The 26227-nt window shown below is 42.1% G+C and overlaps 2 protein-coding genes across 2 annotated transcripts in view; one reads left to right on the forward strand and one right to left on the reverse strand.

Moving 5' to 3' along the window:
- Positions 1 to 14838, reverse strand: part of Trdmt1 (tRNA aspartic acid methyltransferase 1) — a 97964-nt gene extending 83126 nt beyond the window's left edge. Inside the window, exon 1 of the mRNA XM_087207211.1 lies at positions 14633 to 14838. The gene's annotated coding sequence lies outside the window, so the exon portion shown is untranslated. The remainder of the gene's footprint in view (positions 1 to 14632) is intronic.
- Positions 13506 to 21135, forward strand: Vim (vimentin). The gene is given in 9 exon segments (NM_001301703.1): positions 13506 to 14187; positions 14832 to 14892; positions 17322 to 17417; positions 17504 to 17665; positions 18255 to 18380; positions 18689 to 18909; positions 19357 to 19400; positions 19791 to 19876; positions 20774 to 21135. Coding segments are annotated over 9 exon segments (1401 nt in total). The 5' UTR covers positions 13506 to 13624; the 3' UTR covers positions 20816 to 21135.
- The last annotated feature ends 5092 nt before the right edge of the window (positions 21136 to 26227 follow it).

Raw genomic sequence — 26227 nt, forward strand, 5'->3', positions numbered from 1 at the left:
TGGGAACTTGTTATGGCTCATATCTAGATGTCCCTGCAAAGCCTCATGTGCTCATAGGTGGGGCTTTTGGGAGGTAACTGGATCATGGGTGTGTGACACTGGATTAGTCCACTGATTGGTTTAGCATGGTTCTGGCTGTGGGTGATGGATTAACTGAAGAGAGAAGCCCCACCCTGGGTTTGGGTGGCATCAACCAAGAGGCGTATAGCCTTGATGGAATAAAGGTATAGAAGAAAGAAAGCTTGCTACTTCCTGACTGCTATGCCATGGACTGTTTCTCCTCTGCCATGCTACCTTGCCTTGGAACCAGCTGACTATGAACTGAAACCTCTACCAACTGTGAGCTAAAAATAAATCTTTCCTCTTTTAACTTCTGGGTATTGACATTTTGTCCCAGCAATGAGAAAGTAACTAAGACAGCCCTTTTTCTTTCTTTTGATATGTCTGCTATCCTTGCTGAAAATTTAATCCAGGTAGTCTGGCTCTTTCCCTTAAAAAGTAAATGAAATTTAGTCTCCTAGCTCAAAGGATACAAAATATCAGACTTGCTTTCTTTAATGTAACATAAGTAGAGCTCCCCCATTGCATGAGAAAATTGAAACATTCTAGTGAAGCAGAATTAGTAGACAAGTAAACAGAGCTATTTTTTGTAATCATCAAAACTGCTGATGTGCACGCTTGTTTCAGACTCCTGGGTGATCTCGTTAAGTCAACAATCATGAACCTTACTCAACCCACACATAAAATAGCAAGTATCACAAGAATAATATCTAAAAATGGTAATGTTTGATTTTTTAAAAATAGCTTTTTTGTACTTAATCTTATTTTATTTCCACAACAATCCTGTGACTAGGTATCAGTAAAGCAATGTTTCTGACAAAGAAGCTAAGGTGAAAAGCTCTTTAAATTGTGATTTGTTTAAAATCAAACAACTAACGCATTATTTCAGACCAAAAGGCAAAGAGAAATTAAATAAGAAATTAACTTTGTATCAAATTCTAAACACTTGTTTTATCATCAATATTTACATTAATCATTCTTGATCTTTATGCTTTGCATTTCCTGGCAATCAAGATGGTTCACAAATTCTCTTATATGCACATACCGAACGCCTTGCTTCATTCCAGTGAGATAATGCATAGAGAGCAATGCATGTGGTTTTCAGATGTAGAAACTGAGATCTCAAGAGACAAATAAGTTGGCCAACTCACTGGAATATAAAACTCTTATAGGATTTTTATAAACCTAGGTTGAATTCATGTCCTAATATGGAAAGGCATGCCTCTTCTCACTAAAGAGATTATTCTAGAATTTCGAAACCAAACCAATATATTTCATAATAACCCACTCATCTGGATTGCCCCTCTGAGAAAGCAGATTCATGCAAGCAATTAGTCCTATAATTTAGACTTGCTTTCTTTAGGATAACATAAGTAGAGCGCCCCCATTGCATGAGAAAATTGAAACATTCTACTGAAGCAGAATTAATAGACAGAATTAGTACAATTAGTATTCTTTAAATATTTTTTTAAAAAACTCAAATTATGAAAGCATTCTTTTCTATCATTTATCCATTGCCTCATAAACAAAGACTCACCAATTTCCCCCCTTCTCCAACCACTACACTATTTACACTCTGTATGGCCACATCTGCTAACAATTCACCAGCACAGCGGTTCTCAGAATTGCTTGGAAGACTTGTTAAAGCATAGATTGCTGGCCCCACCATCCTCTGAGTTTCTGATTCAGTTGGTCTGGGGTAGGGACTGATATTTAGAATTTCTAAAACATTTCCAGGTGGGGCCAGGGATTTAGCTCAGTGGTTCCACTGCCTGCTGCGCAAGCTCAAGGACCCAAGTTCGATCCCCGGTACCAAAAAAAAAAACAACAACAAAAACATTTCCAGGTGGCACTGATGCTACTGGTCAGGGTACCACACTTGAAGAACCATGTGCTCTTTTACAAGCTCCCTCCAGAAAGCAGCCAGAGGCCAAGGTTCACGCATCCTTAGTACATGTGGGCCCCAGTACCTTGGCCACACATCGAAGGCTTCTATCCAGAGAGGAAAAAAGCATTTTTCATGACTCATTGCCTTTTGTAAGCTTCTCCAGCCAGAAAATTAAGAACAGAAAGAGACTAAATTGAAAGCGCACACAAACACACACACACACACACACACACACAACCAACTGAAGTAACACTCTCTAAATTTCAAGATTTATGTCAGAGTTTCTGAAATCTGGACAAAAGATGTAACAGGAAGTCAGGTGAATCCTTTTGACCACACTGTAAGCTGATACCTCTGGGGCTGCCAACAAAAACTGGATCCCAGGGCCCAGGGATGCACAGACTCAGAGGCACCACACCTGCCAGGCAAATGCTAGATCCTGAGTTCGATACCTGGAATGGGAAACAAAACAAAACAAAACAAAAAACTGGATCCCAGCTGGAGAATTCCTATAGCGATCCTGCAGGAGGGGGAAGTGGGAGGGGTAGGAAAAAGGAAAGAAAGGAAAGGAATAAATATGGGAAAGAGAAAAAATAGAAACAAAGTCTTTGTAAATAGGGAGGGGTAGAGGGGTTGAAGGGAGGGCAGGGGAATGGGGAAAAAATAAAACCAATATATATTATGTAAAATATATTATGTAAAGGTACAAATTCCCAACAATGATATCAGCATATTGTATACCAAAAATGTACCAATAAAATTAATTTTTTAAAAACTCTAACACCTAGAAGCCAGCTCAGACCCTTGGCTTCTGGCTCATTTTATCTGCTACTGGTAAGTTCTTCCATAGAGTTCTCCAAGTATATTATTGACCGACACTTCTTTTAAATAACTAACTTTTCTACAACTACTCTGCTATTTTTAACACAGAAAAACAATCAATTGTCAATAAATGCTATTGGCATAGCAAGCAAGTAGACAGGAAATCTGGAAAGAGAATCTGGCAAAGGAGTTTCCTTAGGATTTCTTCATTTTTGTAACTACCAACTCTTGACAACTTTTTTTTCTTGACAACTTTTTAGAGGAGGCTTTAATTCCATTTTTTCATCTCTCTGAGGCAAAAATAAGGCATTTTATGTTATGATATAAAGCACTTCAGTATTGTATTTTAACAATAGAAATGTGGCAGATATTTTAAATAACACTTTTACATTCAACACAAAATAAGTGACAATAAATGTTAGTGTGAGATATAATATTTTTGGTTAGAAAATAAGCTACTATTAACATATTCATGTATTGCAGGAACTACTAACCTTTTACTTACCACAAGTCCATTACATTTCAATATATGAGCCAGACAATGAACGATATGCTGTTAAGTACAAAACATAAGTACAAAGCTTATGCCCTCAAAATGTAGTTTTTCTGGCTTAATCCAAATGAAATAAAATGGAAGCAAAATGGGAAGGTAACTGAATACTCAGATTTTGAAATAAGTCATTTTTGTCTGAGGATGAGTCACCAAAACTACTTCCTTAGTGATAAAAGTTGCCTAAGCAACCGAGATGCCTTACCATGCAAAACAGTACATGGGCAGTATGTTTGGTTTCAAAGCCACTAGTCATTTCCTTTACTTAATTGCTAACTGCTATTCCCAGCTGCAGTTTGGGGACCTGTGTTTTATGCAGTAACCCAGCAACTAGGTATCATGGTATATTTTATCAAGGAGAACAAAACAGTAAACTTTAAATTCCTATGGATTTCAGAGTGAAAAATCAGTGTTATTTCACCAAGGGGTGAAACTTAGAGGGACATTATGAAGATATTTACGTAGATCTCAATGTGGCCACAGCATTATGCAAGATGTAGACACAAAATTATTTGGCAAAGAAAGAAGTTGATAATGGACCCTCTAAGAATAAGGGAGGTGCTTTCTTCATTTTTGTGTCCTTAGCACCTAGCAGGCAGCCTGGCACACACAAGGACTCAAAATAGAAGAACGGAGCCTGGTGGGGTGGTGCACAATCATCGCCTCAGTACTCTGGAGGAGACTGAGGCAGGAGAATCCAAGTTTGAGCTAAGCCCGGGCAGCTTAGCGACTTAGTGAGACCCTGTGGCAAAATAAAAATTTAAAAGGTAGGGTAGGGATGTAGCTTGGTGTGAGGAAGGCCTTGAGTTCCCTCTGCAGTACTAAAAGAAGGGAACAAAGGAAGAGAAGGGGAGAGGAAGGGAAGAAAGGAAGAAGAGAGGGAAAAACAGAATTGGGTCATTGATTCTTTTTGAATAACCCTATTTATGCAGTAATCACGCCATGACTGCATTAGGTTGTCATCAGGCTTTTCATGTTTGCACACATGCTTTCCCCTGATAATCACAATGGAACTCTGACATTTCCTGCTGCTGCCCCTCATGCATGTGAAGTACTATAAGCATGCTCTGTTTGAAAATAAGGATGATGTTAATAAGTATTCCTTAGAAAAATCCTATTGCAAAAGCAATAAAATTAACAGTGCATGCAAAAAAATTAACCCTACTCGAGTAGTAAGCTCGTGTGTATTTTCTTTAATGTTGCTTGGTTTGACTTTGACAAATCTTGGTTGCCTACAATTGCACGGGCCTCTTCTCCCTTTGCAAAAGTCTCCCTTATTCTTAGGTTGCACAACAGCAGTACCTTGAAGGAAGAAAATGTTAATATAACTAAATAAAATTCAAACTAACAGACTTAAATATGAGGATGTGTTCGCATTTACAGAGTAATATGTTTCAAAAATGTGGTCAGCTTCTTTCTTTTCCACTAGCAAATGTGGCTAAGAATTTTTATGCAGGAGTCAAATGCCATAAGTATTAAATTCATCCTGAAGGGTTGAGTCAGAAATAAGAAATGAGATCACTTCAGAAAACTCCTAAAAATGTCCATAAATGTCTTGTGATTCTTCAGGGCACCATGTTCTTCTCTGAATCAAAAAGAATCTTGGTGCAACAGAAGAGGAAAAGAGAAAAACCCAGAGATAGACACTATGATAAGCATGCCAAAGAGACTAGAAGCAAAACCAACAGTAATACATAATTACCATGGCGTGAGCGTGCTATACAGCAGTGAGATCTAGAGCTTGCAGCCTGGAGCAGAACCTCCTAGCTGAGTGAGCTGGAGCAGGTTAATTACCTTCTCTGTGCCTCAGTTTCTTCATTTGTCAATGAGGGCAACTGTGAGAATTAAATAAGTGAACCCAGGAAAAGTACTAGTCACACAGGAGGGCCTCAATATGTGTAAGCAATCACGGTTACCATTACCATTCCTGTCTGGGTAGGACTCCAGCTTTAGTAATGACATCACAATATGACGCCAGTGCAGAATTAGTAAAAGAGAAACTTAGATCCAGACTTGCACACATCTGCACTGTCTCACACTTTTTTTTTTTTAGTACTAGGATTGAGCCCATGGGGCCTTCATACTGAGCTTTAAAAAAAAAATCCCCAGATCTTTTAGACGTTTTAAAGAACCTTTTTCATTTAAAATCTTGGTCTCAGTAAGTCACACAGTTACCCAGGTTGGGCTCAAACTTTTCATTCTCCTGCCTCAGTTTTCGAGAATGCTGGGATTACAGGTGGGCACCACGGTACCTGGCTTAATCTTTTAAAGTTCTAGAGAGGATGCATGCATAAATTATAATGTATCAGAACAACTTTTTGTAATCTCTGTTATAGACAACACGCATTTAATCTGCATTAAGCTCTAGTTCCATAAAGTTGTTGGTCCTTATTCCACATATCGATACAGTCACTTTTGAGAGCATTATTTCCAGCACTTAGCTAATTGGAAATAAAAACCTTCCTCAGCATTTTAGAAACTATCATAGAGAATTATGAAGAGGGCTATCAATCCCTTTATATTGCTACAGTTAACTCAATGTGGTCTTTATTTACTAATAACTTATAATTTTAATGAATCTTATTTTTTTTGCCTTGCTTAGTTTTATCATTATGACATTTTATATTTCCTTTTATTTGCCACATGACTTCATTTAGGAATATGTATTTTTTTCTTATACTTTGTTTTTACATTTTCATTCCTAACCTCTAAAATATTACTGAACTTTGTTACTATACCTACAAGCAAAAGCTTGATAGAGTTTTTAAGACTCCAAGTGCATCAGACATAATCACAAGCACACATCTAATATTCTGAAGAAAAACATGTGAATGAATGTAATGTGCCAGAGTTAAAGCATCTACCAATTGTCTACCCATAGAAAAACTGGTCAAATCATCAGTTTAAGATAAAGAAGATGGAGTTCTTATACTTTTCCTGATTATACCGGAAATAATTTATAATTATTTAGATGACTGATGATTCTTTTCCAACTTTTCAGGTTACCATAAAGATAAATCATAAATTACTTTAAAAATTTTACTTCTTTAAAAGAAAACTGTGCTATTAAATGAAGTTTTTCTTCTTATTGGATGCCTTGCCTAAATACTTGCAGAAAAAAACCATTTCCACCACTTGGGAACTACGTGACCTCAAGATAGGCAGAGTAAATTCCCAGGATGCCGATGCATGTGGCAGATTTTCTAGCAATAGCGGGACCTTTTCATCTATCATAAAAATGTGACAAAAACAACTTTAAAGAACTGTTTTAGAGAATACCAAGAAAGCACTTGATTTTTTACATGAGGTGTGGAGACCAAGTTAACATGCTCAAAGAAGCTGAAGAATAATATAAGATAATCAGCATGGATGATTCCTTTAAGTAAACAGGTGTGAGATGCTGTGGACTGTAAAGCACGTGATCCAGTCATAGCTCACCATTATGACTACAGAAGGGAAGACACATTCAGGTCAAGGGATACAAATTAATCATCTATCATCTCAAATTCATTTCCCACCGAAATATTTCTGTCAAGAGGGTTAACTGCTCTCTTAGTTACCATGTCCAGGATGCTCAGAGCCCACCTGGTGTTCTTGACCTCCCCTTCTCCTTCAGGTTCCCTTCGCTGTTCCTTGGACCTTACCACAAGCAGCTCACAGCCTCCCCGAGTGCATCTGCCGAGACAGGCCAGAGCTCCCCCTCAACACAGCTACAAGCATGTCTTTCTCCTCATCACAAATTGCAGTGAAAGTCCGCTGCCCACCACATTAATTATCAACTCCTCTCCTTGGCATTTAAGTCCTCCGACGCATGGTCCCATGTTAGCTTTCAATACCCTTTCTCCCTCACAATGGCTCCACAATCTGGCATCCCTGGGATTTCTACTGCTCCCTAAATTTCCCCTGCATTCTGCCATGGATGCAGTTTTTGCTGACATGGCTTGATCATCTTAGGACATCCTTTTGCTTCCATGAAAAGCTACAGAGATCATATCCATTCCTCAAATATAATCTTTTCTAAATACATTTTCTGATCTCCTCCAAATGGATATGAAAAATTCTTCATCTAAACCTTTCAGCGTTTCACTCATATCTCCCCCATGGTTCTCACGCACAACATTTGGCTATGTATTCCAGCTCATTATGTACTGCTTAATCCTTCCCTATAGATATGAAAAGGTTCTGACTTACCTGAATACACTAGAAGCATTGCTAGCAGTGCAGAAAATAAACCCAGTAATTCCATTTTTATCAGAGGGAGATATGTTCCATAATCCTTGAAAGGATGGCTGAAACCCAATGTATACTATTTTTTCCCATATGTATCTATGATAAAGTTAATCTATAAATTAGGCATGGTAACAAACGATAATAAAAGGGAATAATTATAATAATATGCTGCTATAAAAATTATCTGAATGTGGTCTCTTTCTGTCTCAAAATATCTTATTATACTGTACTGTATTTTGGGATCACTTTGACTGTAGATAACTGAAAACACAGAAAACAAAACTTCAAATAAGCAGGTCCTACAGTACATCCATCCATTGAGTGAAATACAAGGAAAGGCCTGAGTGCAGGAAACGTGTGGGACATCCACAAAACAGGGTTCAGGGTCCCAGTGAAATTGCTGCTTCATGGGGAACAGTGGGACTTAAGGATGGCTGTGTATGCTTAGAATGATTTCTAATGGCCACACTTCTGTCAGAAGACTCAATCTCCTTGCAGCAGAATTTCTATTTCCTTCATGGTCTTTTGACAATGTGCATTTTTTCCTTTGTTCCTTTACTTGAGTACTGTCTCCCTCCATGCAGTCAGCCATGCAGACTCAACTCTACATTCCAAGAGGACCTGAACCAGGTCTGCCTTGCTTACCTCCTCTAGTGTCTGGCAGAGAACCTGGCACTGGCTCTGTGTTCAATAAATACATTCTGAATAAATTAAAAAAATTATGATCATTAGCACCCAGTCAAGATTAAATGCCAACACATCTAAATTGACTAGCATAATGTTTGAACGTAATAGCATCTGTAAATATTATCTCCATTCCCCTTTCTTTCATGTTAGGAACTCCTCATGCTTTAATTCATACGTTCAACAAATGTGACCAACTCTTCTCTAGCCTCTGGAGATAGAATTGTGAAGAAAAGAGAGAATAAACCCCTGCTGTCTTAGAGCTTACATCCTGGTGAAGGGATGAATAATTCTCCTTTGGGTCATCAGGTGTTGTTCGACCTCAGCGGGAAAGGGGTCGAGAGTAGGGGGCCACAAAGAAATAGAAGTGGGGCACAGGGGATCCTGAAGAGAATCAGGATGTTTATTCTCGGTTCATACATCTCTTCTATAGTACTTACAGCGGTTATTTAAGGTGAATGCATAAACAGCAGGTGTTGTTTAATGTTTTCTTCTCTATGAATATAGTCTAATCTCTACAGAAACGGGCTGAGACACTTCTCAGGATGTTCCCATCCTTGAACTATTCCTTCAAGGGAGCCAATGCAAGACAAACAGGATTGCAGCTATGGGAAGTATGACAGGGAGCGTGATTTCTTCCTGGAGCAGAGTCAGCAGCACAAGCAAACTATCTCGGGAATGACCTCTCATCCCCTTCGGCCACAGCCTGCCGGGCCTGCAAGATGAGTAAGCTTGAACGCATGACTCTTTGCCAAGAGGATCTTCCCTTAACTTCATGTCAATCAGGGAGTCTTAATGAAGTCCTTAAGAAAAAGAGTTATAGCTCAAAGAATGATGCACTGGAAGGAGAAAGGAAAGGCTGGGGAAGGGGAGGCCAATTGCAATATTGAAGGAATGAAACAACCTAAAAGAGAAACACAATAAAACAAGTGGGGAAAATGGCAGGGGAACATGTACCCATTGGACCTGAGTGATCCAAGAGTAAGGAAGTGGTAGATGATGAAAGTTTCCAACCTTGCTACTTTGCTGTGTTGCTCCAAATAGGGCAGCTGGAAGGAGAAGCTGTTGTCATTGATAGGTTTTAGTGCATACCCCATTTTGGGGGGGATGCTTCTGAAGAGTAGGTGTAGGTGAAAATATGTAACTCATAAATGAAAGTGTGGATTTAGCATGGAATTGAAAAAGGAGTCTCTCTTCTTATCTACTATTAATCCCTCTTACATCATTTAAACAACATAAAACATGATATTATATGCATCTTCCCAATTCCTTAGAAATCTGCTCCTTCACAGCAAGATATGTGTTACTCTTCCTATCTTTCCAGTTTCTGTAGCACTGAATGCACCTACATGTTACTTGTGAATTGAACTGGTTGTTAGTAAATAAGCTGTCACCATCAAGGCAAAGACAAAAGTACATTTGGAGTCAGGAAGACCTTGATTCGAGTTCTTGCCCCTCCCTTCTTCTCCTACTAGTTACATAATGAGAAAATTGTCTCAAGTCCTAGACACTATCTGTGTGAAAAGGATGATCAAGTCTATGTTGAAGGATCCTGTGAGAGCATTAAGTTAAATGCATGCACAATGCTTCTCATCTGCTAGGCACAAAAACGAAAGCACTTTCGGGGCAGGAGATTAGGGAATGGAAAACTGGCTGGGTGTGATCAGTTAATTACAAAATTAAATGTCACATGTGCAGAACAGTTCCCAAAGCCCCACATGTGGAACCAGAGAGTGCTAGCTAGCTTTGATTCTTCTCAGGAGAATGAAAACAAGTTTTGGATAGGACAACTGAGACCTAACACTAGACCAAGGAGGGGGAGATACAAAAAGACAGTTGCCATTGAGCCCTCCACTACTGTGTTCTCGCTTTCACAGCAGTCTTCTTGCAAGCTACAGAGTGTACTTTTTCCAATTTGACTTGATCCAGACTTCCTTCCTCTGTTTCATTTCCTACCTTTAATAAACGTAAAACCTTGCTTCCTTTTATGCTCATTTTGTCCAATTCTTTGTTCAAGACAAGAAGAACCTAGAAATCGCCCCTGGAAGGAGATGCCAGAACCCCAGAACCCAGTAATACTTGTGTTATTTATTATTATCATTTCTACCATGCCTCTTAGGTTTTACCACGGTTTCTAATTTCTCATTTTGTAAGTATAATTTTTAACTGATGCACAAAAGTTACACTTATCTAGAGAGTACTGTCCATATTTCCACCTCCTCCTTTTATTCATCTTCTCATTTCTAACATTCCATCCTGACAGATCTGCTGGTGACCATCCTCTTGACATGGTCCTGTACTAGCCAGCTTTCCCTGATCCTTGATAGACCACTAAGCTCCTGTCCACACGGCTGGCTGGCCTGTCGGATCACGTCGCCCAATTCAACTGATATCACCATAGCTTGCAAATTCCAAAATCACTGCTAGTACTTCAGATGTGGGAGTGTTTATGCCTGCCCTAAAAATCACAGGTCAGTGTCCTTATTTATATACAAGTTGCATCACGCAAAGTCCAGCATTTAAAAATACTTCTGAGATAGGTTTTCACAGCGATCAAAAAATAAATATGAAAACCAAGAAAGCTATTTACTTGTGTACTGTTTACTTCCAAAAGGTATCTAAGCACATAAGTAGCATAGACAGCAGGATGAGTTAGTGCACTCAAGGAGTATTCGTAGAGACATATGGATTCCCTCCCTCAGGACTATCACCCCTTGGGTGAGTCACTGTGCCAGGCACTGTGTATTTTTTCTCAGAATGAAATGAATTATTTCCAAAGTCTCATGCAATCTACACAAGTAAAAGTGTTTTTGTAACTTTTAATCCTCTGCACTCCCTCTCAGACTATGGCAACTTCCAGTAGGAAGAACATACTGGATACTGCACATGTGTGCATGTATACATGGCCACACACACATAAACACGTATGCACTTGTATATATTTTATACATATATTTTCATGCATCAGCTATAGCAAGAAAGCAGGCAGCCAGCCAGCCACAGCCATGAGCTACAGAATAGGGACAGGTCAGGAAGAAGGGATACCCCTCCAATGACCAGAGGGGCCAGCACCCACCCCAGAAGTCAGCACAGCCCTGAGGAATTTGCTGTGGGTGTCAATAGGGCAGGCTGCCACGCCACACCAGAGCCTTGCCCTCCTTTTCTGCAGTGAGTCAGCCAGCAAGGGTCCTTGAGAGCAGCCCTGGGATCAACATTCCATGTGGGAGGAAGGCTCACCCTCCCTTCCCCCATGAGGAAATCGCCTTTCTCATCCTCAGGGTTCCAGGCAAACTCACAATGGTGACATTTGCCCAGCAGTGGCTGGAATAAAGGGCTCTCAGTAAGCAGGGTGGTAACGTGAGGCATGGGCTAGCCCGGGAATGCTCTGGGGAAGGACCGAAGCCTCGCAGTGAATGAGAGAATAAAGAAAGCCCCAGCAGGAGAGCTGGGCCCCATAGGGTCCAGCAGCTTGACCGAGGCAGCGCCCTTTGCCAGAACTGAGATGAGGTAAACCAAATATTGGCTAAAAGAGACCGGTACAAAGAAACGAAGACGAATCCTTTATTTGGCTCTAAAGTATTTTCTCTTAAATGCCAAGTAATCTCCAGTACTCTGCCCCTACCCGCCCCCATAGGGAAGACTTTTTCACTTAGATATATTTTTGTAGAATCAGTTTCACAGTGGCCATGCAGTTAATCTCTTCGACACTCTGTAAGTCTGAGCACTCAAAAAGCCTGAGGTTTTGCAACTGCTGTTTAATCACAAAGAGGTCCCCCTTCCAGGCCAGCAGATACTTGGTCCTGCTCCTTACTAATATTGAAACAACAGCCCTCTCCGTCAGTGATTTCCCTAGAAAGGTGAAGGTGACCACATCTGGACCCCCTGCGTATTCTGCACCCCAGTCTGTGGGCGCCTCTATCTCCAATTTCTCAAGACCAAGCCCATGGATTCTTGTGCAAAACCGGGCTTGCGTGTGACACTGCCAGACAGAATCCTGCATTGCCCTGAAATGAATACATAAAGCGATTTCCCCCAACCATTTCAACGTTTGAGTTATATAACTCCCTTTCATTCGAACTCATTAATCAAATTGGGCTTCTCAGACAACACCTAATTAATTCTTTAATTGGCTCAGAGTATACCTTTAATGACTTCCACTAGCAAAAGAAAGAAAAAGAAAAAGAAGTCTGTGATCGTTGAATGTGATTGTAAACTATGGACACTGAGTTTCCTCTTTCACCCAGAACTTTCAGATCCCGTTCAGGGTCGGGTGTGGCTTCGTGGGGGAAGGGGGAGCGCAGGAGGAGACGGGGTGAAGGGGGAAGGAACTTTTGCAAGAAAAGCCTCCCTGTGTGCATTTGCCATCCAACAGACCTGCACTTGGCGGCTGGCCAACATCTGCAGAAGTTTCTTTTCTGCTAAGGAAAACTTCAGGCGTTGGCACAGTGCCAGGCTTTGGCGAGTTCTTAAGAATTTAGGGGCGCGATCAAAGCGGCGGCCCGGCCCTAAGTTGGAACCAAAACTCGGAACCATGGGCGCGCACGCGGGCCCCAGAGAATTCGTCTAACGGTTTCCCCGAGAACCGCTGGAAGCCTCTGCTAGCCGTGATTCACGGCCGGTGACTCAGCGACCCCTCCCTCTCCCCTGGGCTTTCCCGGGCCGCCGTCTCGCTCTCCCAGCCGCGGGCCGGGTGGTGCTGGACTGGTCCCGTTAGGCCCTGAGCACAGGGCCCCAAGACCAGACGATGGAAAGGCGCGCGCCCCAAGAGCCGCCTGCGCCTGTCCCGCGCTCTGGTCTCCAGCGCTCTTTGTTTCTTTCTCTGCGCTTTCCGATCTCCTGGAGCCCCCCCCCCCGCCTCCCCCTCTTCCTGCTCTTCGCGCCTCCCCACCCACGCACCCCCACCCACTGCCTGTGGCCCGCAGCCCTCGGCCGCGTCCCGCCCACCCGCGCTCCTCCGTCCACGCCCCTCTGGCGCCGCGCCCCGGACCCCGGAATCCATTTGGCCTGGCTCCAGAGCGTGGGACCCCGCTTGTTTTCAGCCCTAGGGGTGCGCAGAACTGGGGTCCCCATCAGGAAAGCCCCTGAAAGTTGCAGCCCAGCCTGAGAAGTAACGGGACCGCGCCCGCTCAAGGGGCCTCGCTCAGCAACCCGCCCACCGCCCCGCTTTTTGCCGGGCCCCATTGGCTGGCGCGCTCCGGGCTAGGACGGCAGTGGGAGGGGACCCGCTTTCCTAGAAGGGTTATAAAGCCGCGCCCTCGGCGGGTCCCGGCCTCTGCCGCTCCTGCTCGGGGTCCACGCGCGACAGACTGCGTCCCCGCCGCCAGAGCACCTCGCCCTCGCTCGCGCCCCCTCTCCGGAGCCAGTCGCCCACCGCCACTTTCTCCGCAGCTATGTCCACGAGGTCCGTGTCCTCGTCCTCCTACCGCAGGATGTTCGGCGGCCCGGGCATCGCCAGCCGGCCGAGCTCCAGCCGGAGCTACGTGACCACCTCCACCCGCACCTACAGCCTGGGCAGCGCGCTGCGCCCCAGCGCCAGCCGCAGCCTCTATGCCTCGTCCCCTGGCGGCGCCTATGTCGCGCGCTCCTCGGCCGTGCGCCTGCGGAGCAGCGTGCCCGGGGTGCGGCTGCTGCAGGACTCGGTGGACTTCTCTCTGGCCGACGCCATCAACACCGAGTTCAAGAACACCCGCACCAACGAGAAGGTGGAACTGCAGGAGCTGAATGACCGCTTCGCCAACTACATCGACAAGGTACGCTTTCTGGAGCAGCAAAACAAGATCCTGCTGGCCGAGCTGGAACAACTCAAGGGCCAGGGCAAGTCGCGCCTGGGGGACCTCTACGAGGAGGAGATGCGGGAGCTGCGCCGGCAGGTGGACCAGATCACCAACGACAAAGCACGCGTCGAGGTGGAGCGCGACAACCTCGCCGAGGACATCCTGCGCCTCCGGGAGAAGTAAGGCCGGCGACGCCCCTGCAGCTTGCGGGGGCGGCGGGGGGGGCGAGGGAGGGGGAGAGCAAGGGAGGTGGGAACGGGGAACCCCCGCGAAGGGCTGCCACGCCCTTCCTCCCTTCCTCGGGCTTGGGACCTGGGCGGTGGCCTCTGGGGACAGCAAGGAAGCTGGACCTCGGCTCCGCCCCGAACCCACACCTTGCGGCTAGCGTTTCCCCTCTGCCTGCACCAGGGCCCCAAACTCCCTGCTTCAAATTACAGAGCTTTTCCATCACCACATTAACTGTGGCTGAAAGCTCTCGGACACTACAGAGTGCCCTAAACTTTTAGAAAGTTTCCTGGTCCCTGCTGGCGGGCTGCCAGGTAGCGGGCGGGAGCAGGGAGGGGCGAGGCTGTGCGAGACAAAGGGATGCGGGGTGGGGTGGGGTGGGCCGGGCTGGGTCGGTACCTTACAGCGCGGGCCCCAGTTCGCCCTAAAACCTGCCGAGGGCAGCAGCCCCGAAAGCCGCAGTCGCGGGTGCTGGCGAGGCTGGCGCAGCAGCTCCGGTCTCCGGGAGCAGCGACTGCAACTGCGACGTGGTCGAGTGTGGCCGCCCCGCCCCTGGCGGTCTCCCAGTTCCCCTTTGGTTAACGCGCCACTCTTTCAGATTGCAGGAAGAGATGCTGCAGAGAGAGGAAGCCGAGAGCACCCTGCAGTCGTACAGACAGGTTTGTGGGCTAGATTTCTCTTCCCACTCGCAGCCGCCAGGCCACCCCACCCACCCGCAGTTCTAAATGACTTCACCCGACTCGAAGAAGTGCAAAACTTCACGTTCCTCTCCACACCCCCTAGTGGCAGAAAGACCACCAATTGGAGCTTTTCAGAATAAAACCCCTCGAATGATTTCAGCCGTTCTTCAGGGCCCTAAAGAAAGGCTTTTAACTTTTTACTTTGTTTCAAGGTTTTGCACCATAGCCCAAAATGTATTTTTTGCCCGTTTCATTTTTGCAACACAGTGACGTTCTAGTTTTGAATTGGTTTCGTTTAAAATGTGGTTTGCTTCCACCACGTTGGGTAATTTTTACAAGTAGACCAAAAGCACAATTAGGCCTTGTAGTTTAAAATGTATCGGAGGATAAGAAACTTAGTTGAACTGGAATTAAGCCAGCAAGTTTCTTTCTTTTTTCGTTCTGCAAGTTCCATTGTGGCATCGAAGTTAGATGGACATATCACTATGCACAACTATTTTGTGATCTAATAAGGGTGAAAGGGAGCCATCTGTCCCGGGTGGAGGGTATTAATGGTTTCTATGGACTTCACTATGGAATGTAGATACAGACATTCTGGCGAGTGTGGTAGCTCTGGACAGAAATAATAGCAGGCTTTGTGTTTCCAGAGCAGCTTTGCAACAGGCTACTTTCTTATTGAATATGTAATGATGTAAGCAGGACTCTAATTGGACACAAGTATTTGCTAACATCCGTTATCTGCTATCTGGCCCAGACTTGTGAAGTATTGTGATTGAAAAGTTCTTAAAGCTACAGTCATTTCTCACATTTTGAAAAGCCCTTTAAAACCACGTTCTTACATTCTTTAGCACTTTCTCTGTAAATGAAAATAAGCCCAAGGCGGAAGAATGAAATCTCATAAAAAGGGTTTTTGTTGTTGTTTCAAAGTTAGATAGACTTAAAGGATGGTTAACTTACGGTTGGAATCCCAAAGCAGGAAGATTCCCTGCATAGTTTTATTCTCAGGAATGCTTGCTGATTTGGGCTGTAAAACACTGTCAGAGAAATAGTCTAGGATAACATTCTGAAGCTGAAACACATTTGCCAAATTAACTGAAATACAGCAATATGAGTTATTTTAGTCATTGAGCATTTATGATCATTGTTCTTGTTTTTGCAAAACAGTGAGTTAATAAAGCAAATGAATATAAAAAGATTCTGTTTACACATTAAATAAAATTCTTCATTCTCTTCATTGAACTTTCTTTAAAGTGGTTTGTAAAATATCATATATATATATATATTTTTTTAGGGCTTAACAAGAAGCAAAAGTTGTTTACAACTCCATTTATTATTAGTATTACCTTTTAATTATTTATTATTTTTTTCATGAATGTGATGAAGTATAGCCAAGGCTATAAAAGTCACTCCAAATACAGTTGTTTACAGGATAAGGGTGTAAATATCCTCATGACATTCCCTTGAGGAGAAAGAAAATCTTAGTTGGAAGACTGCACATTCTAGTTTGAAATGTAGCACGTTATAAATGGTAAAAATCTAAGAGCATCACATCAGCAAGAATTCTATATATGGTTTCATTCTATGCAAACGCTTTGACCAGTCATTCTGAAACAAGCCAAGTAACCAGATTGACAGGGTGACAGGTGAATAAGATTGACACACCCTTGAGGATGAGTCAAGAGAGTTTCAGGAGAAAAACTTCACCAGAGAAGGCATAGCAAATGTAGCTCAGAGTTAAATTTCTTTTCCTTATTTGCCTGAGCTGCATTCTTGCCCATATATTTCCTGAATTGGACCATTGATTTGCTACTTGATATAAATCTAGCCTTTTACCCTGAATGCTAGATAACTAAACACTTGCTGTGGATCCCAAGGATAAGTATCAAAGTATTGGCACAGAGGAAAAAAAAGGAAGAAGAGTCTGAGCACATGCTAAAACTTTGAAAGCACAGCTTTTTGTTCTACGTGTACTCCTGTATACTTGAAGTTGTGAAATCTGGCCAATCTCTAACACCATCTTATTACATGAAAGTACAAAACCAGATCTTTAAAATGCCGAGGCACTGGTTTTATAATTAAAAAAATAATAAGACCTCACTGGTGAAAAATATGGATTCAATAAGAATTGACTTCAGTTATGTTGGTGTGCATTAATCTATTTTTAAGTTGTATATTAGCCACCTTCAGAGCAATACGATGGGTCCAGATTCAAGTTTATAATTAAGAAAAGAAAGCACAGTAAAGCGTAGCACTAAGTGATTTCTATACTTTCTCCAGAGTCACAACATCTGTCAACACCTTTGCTGTAGTAGGGAGACTAGGTTCACACAGTTCATTGAAAAGGAAGAGAGGAGAGAAACCACAGACTCACACATCCCCACACTCTGGCTTTTCTCTTTTCACAATAGGACGTGGACAACGCGTCTCTGTCACGTATTGACCTTGAACGTAAAGTGGAATCCTTGCAAGAAGAGATTGCCTTTCTGAAGAAGCTACATGATGAGGTAAGCGGGGTGACTGTCTGTGAATGAATGAGGGAGCGGCTGCCCCTGTGCTCCACACAGCTGACCTTCTACCTGGTCCTTCTCAGGAGATCCAGGAGCTGCAAGCCCAGATTCAGGAACAGCACGTCCAGATCGATATGGATGTGTCCAAGCCCGACCTCACGGCTGCCCTGCGTGACGTACGTCAGCAGTACGAAAGCGTGGCTGCCAAGAACCTCCAGGAGGCAGAAGAATGGTACAAGTCTAAGGTGGGAAACGAGTCCGTGTGGTAGAACAGAAGAAAAGCATCTTATTCTAAAAACACCACACCTGTTCTCTGGGATTTCTAAACATCTTCTAGTGCGACTCAAAAGCTGGCTTGGGGTTTGTTCACATTTTGTTATTACAGCCTCCACCGCCACTCATAGAGTCTCTTTCAAAATAGCAGGCTCCATTTCCACTGTCTTCCACCCTGCTTCAAAGAAATCCCCAACACCACACCTGTAATTACTACCATTTTATTTTATTACTGTTTTGGAGACAGAGTTCTCGCTATGTCGTTTAGGCTAGCCTCGAACTCACCTTGTAGCCCAAGCTGGCCTGGAACTCGGGCCAACCTCCTGTTTGATCCTCTATAAAGTGCTGGAATTCTAGGTGCGCACCACCACACCTGGGTTTCTACCATTTTAAAATGAGCAGAGAAGAGTGAATTCTGTTTGAAAATCTCAGTGCCAGCATTTCAGTGCTCTTTCTCTGGCTTGCAAAACAGAAATCCAGACAAATCCCTGACCACACTGAATCAGAATCATGATTTCTTTCCCTGAGACTCGAATCTCCATTCTGATTTCTCCCTGACAGTTTGCTGACCTCTCCGAGGCTGCGAACCGGAACAATGATGCCCTGCGCCAGGCAAAGCAGGAGTCCAGTGAGTACCGGAGACAGGTGCAGTCCCTCACCTGTGAAGTGGATGCGCTTAAAGGAACTGTGAGTACCACACCACAGAAAAAGTAGGAAAACAATGAGCTTGGGCCCATTCTGTTCAGTATATAAATATAAATTTATATTTTTATCTAAAGAAAGTGAGTTATCAAGACTCTCAAGAAGCACTTAGTGGAGTGCTTTGATCAGAAGGTAATCGGCTTACATATGCCATTGCTTCCCATAGAAGGGACTTGGTGCTTGTGGCTTCCACCTGAAGTTAGAGTGGGCACCATTTGCCACTAAGGGTAAGAGCTGATAATAGCTGGGTGCTCCTGCGAAATGACATCCAGAGCCCTTCTGACCTCCTACAGAACGAGTCCCTGGAACGCCAGATGCGTGAAATGGAGGAGAACTTTGCCGTTGAAGCTGCTAACTACCAAGACACTATTGGGCGCCTGCAGGATGAGATTCAGAACATGAAGGAAGAGATGGCGCGTCACCTTCGTGAATACCAAGACCTGCTCAATGTTAAGATGGCTCTTGACATTGAGATCGCCACCTACAGGAAGCTGCTGGAAGGGGAGGAGAGCAGGTAGGAGAGTCCAGACTTTCTTGTGAGAATTAACAGCTGACATTTGCTAGCTACTCTCCCACCCATTTTATGTACATTATCTCATTCAATCTACAAACCCTTTCTTCAGAGTCGTTCCTTTCCACTTTTTACAGATGAGGAACTTTAGGTTCACAGAGAGTAACTTGCCATAGTCAGAGCTAATTAATGCCAGAGCTGATTTTTGAACCCACAAACCAACGCTCTTTCCCTCCATCATGCCTCTAGTTCATGCCTCTGTGAAGAAAATGCTTGAAGTAAAATATTTTAAATGTACTAAGACCAACACTGACTAAATGCTTCTGAAACAAATCCATCACTTAGGAATTACAAGAGTAGAATTTCTTATTTGTTGAATAAAGGAAGTGTGTGGATTTATTCCTTGTTAAAGTTATTTCCCAATAATGTTACTGTTTATTTTTTTTATAGGATTGCTATGCCTCTTCCAAACTTTTCTTCCCTGAACCTAAGGGGTAAGCATTTTATTTCCTTTTATGAAAAATGTCACTGGGTTATTACCATTCTATTTATGGTAAAACACTCATTTTTTTATGATACATGGAAAATGCCATGCAAGAGAAAATTCTATAAAACATTCCCAATTTTCAAATCCAAGCAATCTCTTGCAGTTCAGGGTAAATTCTGTTTCATTTCTTCTTAATAAAGTACACAACAAAGTACTATCCTATTCTGGAGCTAAGTCACCCGTATTAAGTGCTAGGTTTTCAAACAGACATTACTTTGTAGACTTATATGGGAGTAGCAGTTTAAATAATTTGCAAAAAACAGCTATAATTGTTTGAATAAAATGTTCTTTTAAAAAATTTCCTTTGTACTCCCTTTGGACATGCTTCTTTCTTCAGAAACCAACTTGGAGTCCCTCCCTCTGGTTGACACCCGCTCAAAAAGGACTCTTCTGATTAAGACAGTTGAAACTAGAGATGGGCAGGTTGGTATTTTTAAAATAAAAAAATGGCAAAAATTCTAACAAAAATAAAAGTGAAATATAAAAGTGGAGTAATTCAGAGAGGCACTGATCCTCTTTTAAATCAGTAAACCTGTGTACATCAGATACAGCCGGCTAACTTGAGAGGTTCCCATTTCTTTTATGACTACAAAAAAAAACCCCAAAACAGAATAGGTCCTTATTCTAGCAGTGCATACTGCCAACTAATTATTTGGGTCCTGGATATAAAGATAAGATAGCAGTTCTCCCTGAACTCCAAAAGTAGTGATTTGCAAAGGCACTTAATTTGAAATGGGAGTGAAACTTGCTTATTTCCTAGTCTAGCTTCATAGAGGACCTTGCTAGACTAACCCAATATCCAGAATGTTTTGATCCGGGACATATGGCCCACTCTTACTGTCACCTAAATACACCTAAACCTGCCTGTATAGTACAAGGATGTGCTATAGGATAAATCAATTCTTGCTAACTCTGCATGCCAGGAACGAAATGGTAGCAGTTTATTGTAATTATGAGATCTTACCTTGCACATAAATTTAAAATGTACTTACCATACATTTTAACATGTCTCAATTGCTTTTAACCTTTGTAGCATAGGATTATCATTGCATCCTTCATAAACACAGTTTTAAGAGTTTTCTTTTTGTGCATCACACCATTTCTTGGGCTACTTATTATGCCTGTAGGTGGAGGGTATCTTGCACATGCATCTGTCCTCCAGCGTTGTTACCCTTGTCGGGCAGAATCAGCATAACCTTTGAATCTGCACAATGAATTATATGTGTTTAGTAAGATTTCTCCTTGCCATGACTTATAGGATAATTTAAACTTCTACATGGAGTATTATATTTGATTTGAGTTTTATTTATTTTTTAACAGGTTATCAATGAAACTTCTCAGCATCACGATGATCTTGAATAAAAAGTGCACCTATTCGGTGCAGCAGTATTTTACCAGCAAGAATAAAAAAGAAATCCATATCTTAAAGAAACAGCTTTTCAAGTGCCTTTCTGCAGTTTTTCAGGAGCGCAAGATAGATTTGGAATAGAAATAAACTTTAGTTCTTAACAACCAACACTCCTAAATGAGTTAGAAAAAAGTTTACAACATAATCTAGTTTACAAAGAAGTCTTGTGCTAGAATACTTTTTACAAAGTATTTTTGAATACCATTAAAACTGCTTTTTTTCCAGCAAGTATCTGACCAACTAGTTTCTGCTTCAATAAATCTTTGGAAAAACTCTTCTGCTGTTATTTATTTTATAATACCCAAATAATTCTGTCTTTGGTCTTATTGCTTCATTTGCCACTAAAATTATATTTAGGTTTTAAGTCAATTTACCTCTTTTCTGCTTGAGGTACCGTTTTTAATTGGGTCATTTTAAGTAGAATTCACTGTGTCTTAATTGTTTATATTTTTAAAATTTATACTGAAGGTGTAGCTCAGTGGTAGAGCACATGCTTAGTATGCACAAGGCCCTGGGTTTGAGTCTCACCACCCCCAAAAGTTTACAGGTAGATATTATGCAGATGTTCCTAGACTTACAATGGCTTAACTTCTGGATTTTCACTTCACAGTGATGCAAATGTCAGACACGTTCAGTAGAAACTGTACTTTGAGTTTTGGTCTTTTCCTGGGCTACTGCTATGTGGTACAACACCGCATCTCAATCATTCAATCATGAGGAGGGGAAACAATGAACATTCCACAGCATCCTGTGTTGCTAAGATACGATGTTTGGTAGGGTAGGTTTATTACATGCATTCTCATTTCATGGTGCTTTTAATTTATGAATTTACTGGAACATAACCCCACTGTAAGTAGGCATGTGTATAATTGAATAACTTGTACAAAAATGATGACAGTTCTTGTAAAATGAGTTCAGCTGGTTCCATGCCTATGTGAGATTTCAATTCTAACAAAGTAACAAATAGACTTCCTCACATTAAAAAATGAAAACTAGTCCGTGCAGCCTATGAGTATGACAAATTCCATTATGCAAATTTGAAGTATCCAGCAAGGGCTGAGATAAAGAAGTTGCTAGCAAGATACAGAGGAATGAGACAAGTTCCCTGGGTTCCAATTTACAAAACTCATCTGCTTTGGTGTGTGGATAAGAAATATCTATTTAGATTTGTTTTTCATGTTTTTTGCACCAGTCCCTCTGGCCTACCTCCCGCAGCCAGCCCTGCTGTCATTCAGGCTAGTGCCTGTGCAGTAAGTAGAGAATAGATATTTTTAACGACTTTCGTGTTTGAAGAATGGCGTTAGACACAAAATGAAGATCCTTACCCCTTTTCTGGGGAGCTGAGATTCCTCTGTGTGAGTCACGTGACAAAGCAATGCTCACTGTAAGTGTGATAAGGTTTCAAAGCCTGGAGAAATGAGAATTAAGTAGTCTAGTCATGAAGAGCCTCCTGTGGGTCGTGTCATGTATGCAAGCCTTTGGAGGATGGATAAAATTTGGATCAACAGAAGGGAAGTTTCGCCTAGATGCAACAGAGTTGAAATGATTGATAGTGTGTTCTAAACTTAAACTTCTGTGGGTTCCTCCCTGGACTGCTCTCAGTCCCCACTTCCTGTATTACTACTATCCGCTCTCCTCCAGGAATCATGTGGCAGATGTTTGTTGTAGTTTTTCTATGCTTCACTTACCACTCTCTGGATTTGCTGAGGGGAATGGTAAGATAGTCTACCTAAAGCCCTGCCTGTAGGCAGTGATAGCTGGCGTTTCCATCATTTTGTAACTACAGGCACCACAAGATTAAAGAAAAGATTGGCCACTAAAGTAAGCCCTAGGTGACTTGCCTGGGATGGTCATATTTTATCCTTGTCCCAGCACAATTAATAGCGCTCCTTCTGACTCGCAAGTATGCCCATTTGACACCATATTACATCTGGCCATCCTAACCTTAAAGTTATCTGTCAGGACAGGCTATTCATTCTGGGATTCCTTAGGGTCTCTTTGCCCCTTTGTTTCCCATATTCCAAGACCAATATGTTAAATGGTGTCATCAGCATTACCAGTGTAAACATCTACATCTTTAGTCCCTGAAGAATTGTTTCTATTTGGTTTTTATTACTATCCTTTAGCTATCTTTACCACTGTTCCCCTCAGCCTCCCAATCTGATTTCTTCTGTGCCCTTTTCCATTTCTGTACTATCTTTGGCTTAGATGAAAGTCATCACAGGAACCCTTCAGCCCCATGTTGCTTTACTTCACACATATGAATCATTAGTATTAAAAAAACATTAAAGCAAATCACAGTTGTATCCATTGGGAGTGATGGTGTGGAGACACCAGGACAACAAGGAATTCTGCTCCTACACATTGAGACTAGTGGATTCCCTACCTTTCAAAATTCTTCACAGCTCTTTAAAAAATCACATTGCAGAAGCAGAAAAAATGAGCTGGTCTCCCTTATCTGTGACTTCAGAAATTAGACCTTAATGAAAAGCCTCCCAGGAGCTCATATCATAGAAATTCAAATCTCTCGTTAAGTCTTCTTTTATTTTTATCTTTAATTATATTGTTAGCATTTCCATTATCATCCTCTTTGAAAAATTCATAAAAAGAAATCACGTTCTCACCACCCAGAGTGAAGCAGAGATTAATGCTTGGTTCTTCTATGTATAACATTAATCCAAGATTAAAGGAGATAAAAAAAAAAGTAGGGGTGGGGAGAAGGAAAAGATGACAAAGTCAAGTCCAAAAAAAGTTACCAAGAGGACTGAGAAATCCATGGAAATAATGTGAATAAAAGTCCTGCTAAGTTTTTTCACAGTAGTCACAGATGGAAGAGGCTGCTGGTGAAAAAAAAAAAGTCTGACGTTAGCCTAACATGTACAATAAAGATCTAGCTTTCCATGATCTTTAACAAAGATGCTAAGAAAACAAAATCTCTTTTCTACATTTATGAGATTAAGGGAGTAAAGGTGGGTAGTGATAGGAGAGGAAAGAGGGAAGAGGGACATCAGTTTCCACTTTCGCTATGATTTTGTGTTCCCCCAAATTCATGCAGTGAAATCTAATTCCTAACACGATGGCATTCAGAGTTGGAGGGTGTTAAGTAGGTGATCAGGTCAGGAGAACAAAGATCTCATCGATGGGATCAGTTCCCTTAATCAAAGAGGCCTAAGAAGATTACTTCCTTCTTCTAGAAGCAGGACACAGCAAGAAGGTGCCATCTATGAAGTAGGAAGCAGGCCCTCACCACACATGGTATCTGCAGGTGTCACTGTCATGGGCTTCCCAGCCTCCAAAACTGTGAGAAACAGGTTTCTGTTGTTCCTCAGCTACCCAGGATAAGCCCAGACTAAGACAACTCTGAACCTAAAAACATCCTCATGGTCTTGAAGGAAGCAAGGAAACCACATTCTCTGTCCCAGAAAGTCTCTCTCCAACCTGCCAGACTTCAGGTAATAAAAGGTCTGTATGCCTCTGCTTATATTGCCATAACAAAATACCACAAAGATCATGGTGGAAGCAACAGCAAGTTATTGTCTTACAGTTCTGGAGGTCATGAAGTCCAAGATCAAGATGCTAGTAGGATTATATAAAAACCTGAATATTTTAAATATTGAGTTCATGATAATAAGTTAAGTCCTTTATGAGAAAACAAAATAAAAGCAAACAAGAGCAGATGGCCCTGCAGTTGAGCTCTACCAAGCATGTAATTTGCAAATTCCAACTCATCATAAACACTTCCAGATCATAAAATTGAGGGAACATTTTCAACTCATTAGATGAAGATACCGATCTTAGTCCATTCATGCTGCTATAACAAAATACTGCCTGAAACTGAGTAATATACAAAGAGTAGAAATTTATTTCTTACAGTTCTAAATCCTATGAGTCCAAGGTCAAGGCCACAGCAGGTTGGTGTCTGGCAAGAGCCTGGTTTCTGCTTCTCACATGGTTCCTGGCCATTGCATTGTTTGAGGAGGACATTGTGTCCTCAGATAATGGAAAGGATGGAAGAGATCCAAGGGAATAAACTCCTGTGTCATGGCCTTTTATAAGGGCACTTAATTCCTTTCCCAAGAGTGCAGCTTTTGACTCAATCACTTCCTAAAAGCCACACCTCACAATAGTGTTGCATTAGGGATTAACATGGAGTCAAGACTGAGCATCCCCAGAGGGCACTGGGGGAGAGGTTCATTTAGTCCAGGTAGTCTTTGGTACTGTGAGAGAGTTAATTCCCCAATAAAGAACGAAACATGGAGCCATTTATCAGAGTAAGGGCAGTATCAGAGCAGAACAAGAGGCAGTCTCAAGAGCTCAAGAGCTGCTTGTCTTTATTTCTTCAGCAATAACAGGTAAAAGAGCTATAGTGCTCTTTAGTTCACAAAAGTTATAGTGACTTATCACATATTGAGGAATGCTAACAAACACCAGCTGTACGACCTTGGCCATGCCGCACATGCATGGTTAAATATGCTATGTCACTCTTAGATAACTGTGGCCCATTATGTGCATGCCCCTGATAGTGGAGTCCTGTCCCTAAGTGTTCTCAAGTGTCCCTACATTTCCAGGCTTTGAGTCTAATCAGAAGTGGTACCTCACACATGATTTTGAAAGGGACACAAACACTAGCATAACCTTAATTCTAACACTATGCAAGGACACAATAACAATAGAAGATGAACAGTGCAGGCCAACTTTATCCATGGTTACAGAAGTAAATATCAGAAGTCAACTTGTGTTGACTCATTTCTTTGAAAAGCAAAAGGTGAGACTAGACGTTCTAATGATGTATTGTGAAGGATGAATGTGAGGAAACTTCAGTCAGTCTGAGGTTCAGGTGAACTGTCAGTCTGTCAGAGAAAGGAGAGGAAAAAAGGACGGAGGAGTAGGAGTAGCCTCAGGCTGCAGTGTGGAGGAAATTCCAGCCAAGCAAATAAGAGATCCTCAAATTGGCCACACATGAGTTGTCTCCTGGCCCACAGAGATGGGCCAGCACTGCCATCTTCACCGTGTGCCATCACTGGTTAAAGGCAGCCCAGGGGAAGGTGTTCTGACCAAAATGTGGTGGCGAATCTAGAGAGGTGGCAGAGGGGACCACAAGTTAATTATGCTCCCAGAAACAGGAGAGATCAGTGATACATTTTAAGTCTATTTGCATTATAAATATATTAAAAGAATGTATATGTGGGGTATAGTTTAGAAATGCAAGATCATTTCAATATTCAAAATCAATTAATGGGATTTAACATTTTAACAAGCTAAAGGAGAAAACAATATGATCAGCTTGATAGAGAAAAATTCTATAAAATTCAGCAACTAATAATTATTTAAAAATCTTTAGAAAATAGAAATAGGGGCTGAGGCAG

The sequence above is a fragment of the Heterocephalus glaber genome, unplaced genomic scaffold (genome assembly GCF_053883595.1).
Source record: "Heterocephalus glaber isolate CG9 unplaced genomic scaffold, H.glaber_assembly_v1.0 deba00000768, whole genome shotgun sequence".
Taxonomy (NCBI): Eukaryota; Metazoa; Chordata; class Mammalia; order Rodentia; family Bathyergidae; genus Heterocephalus; species Heterocephalus glaber.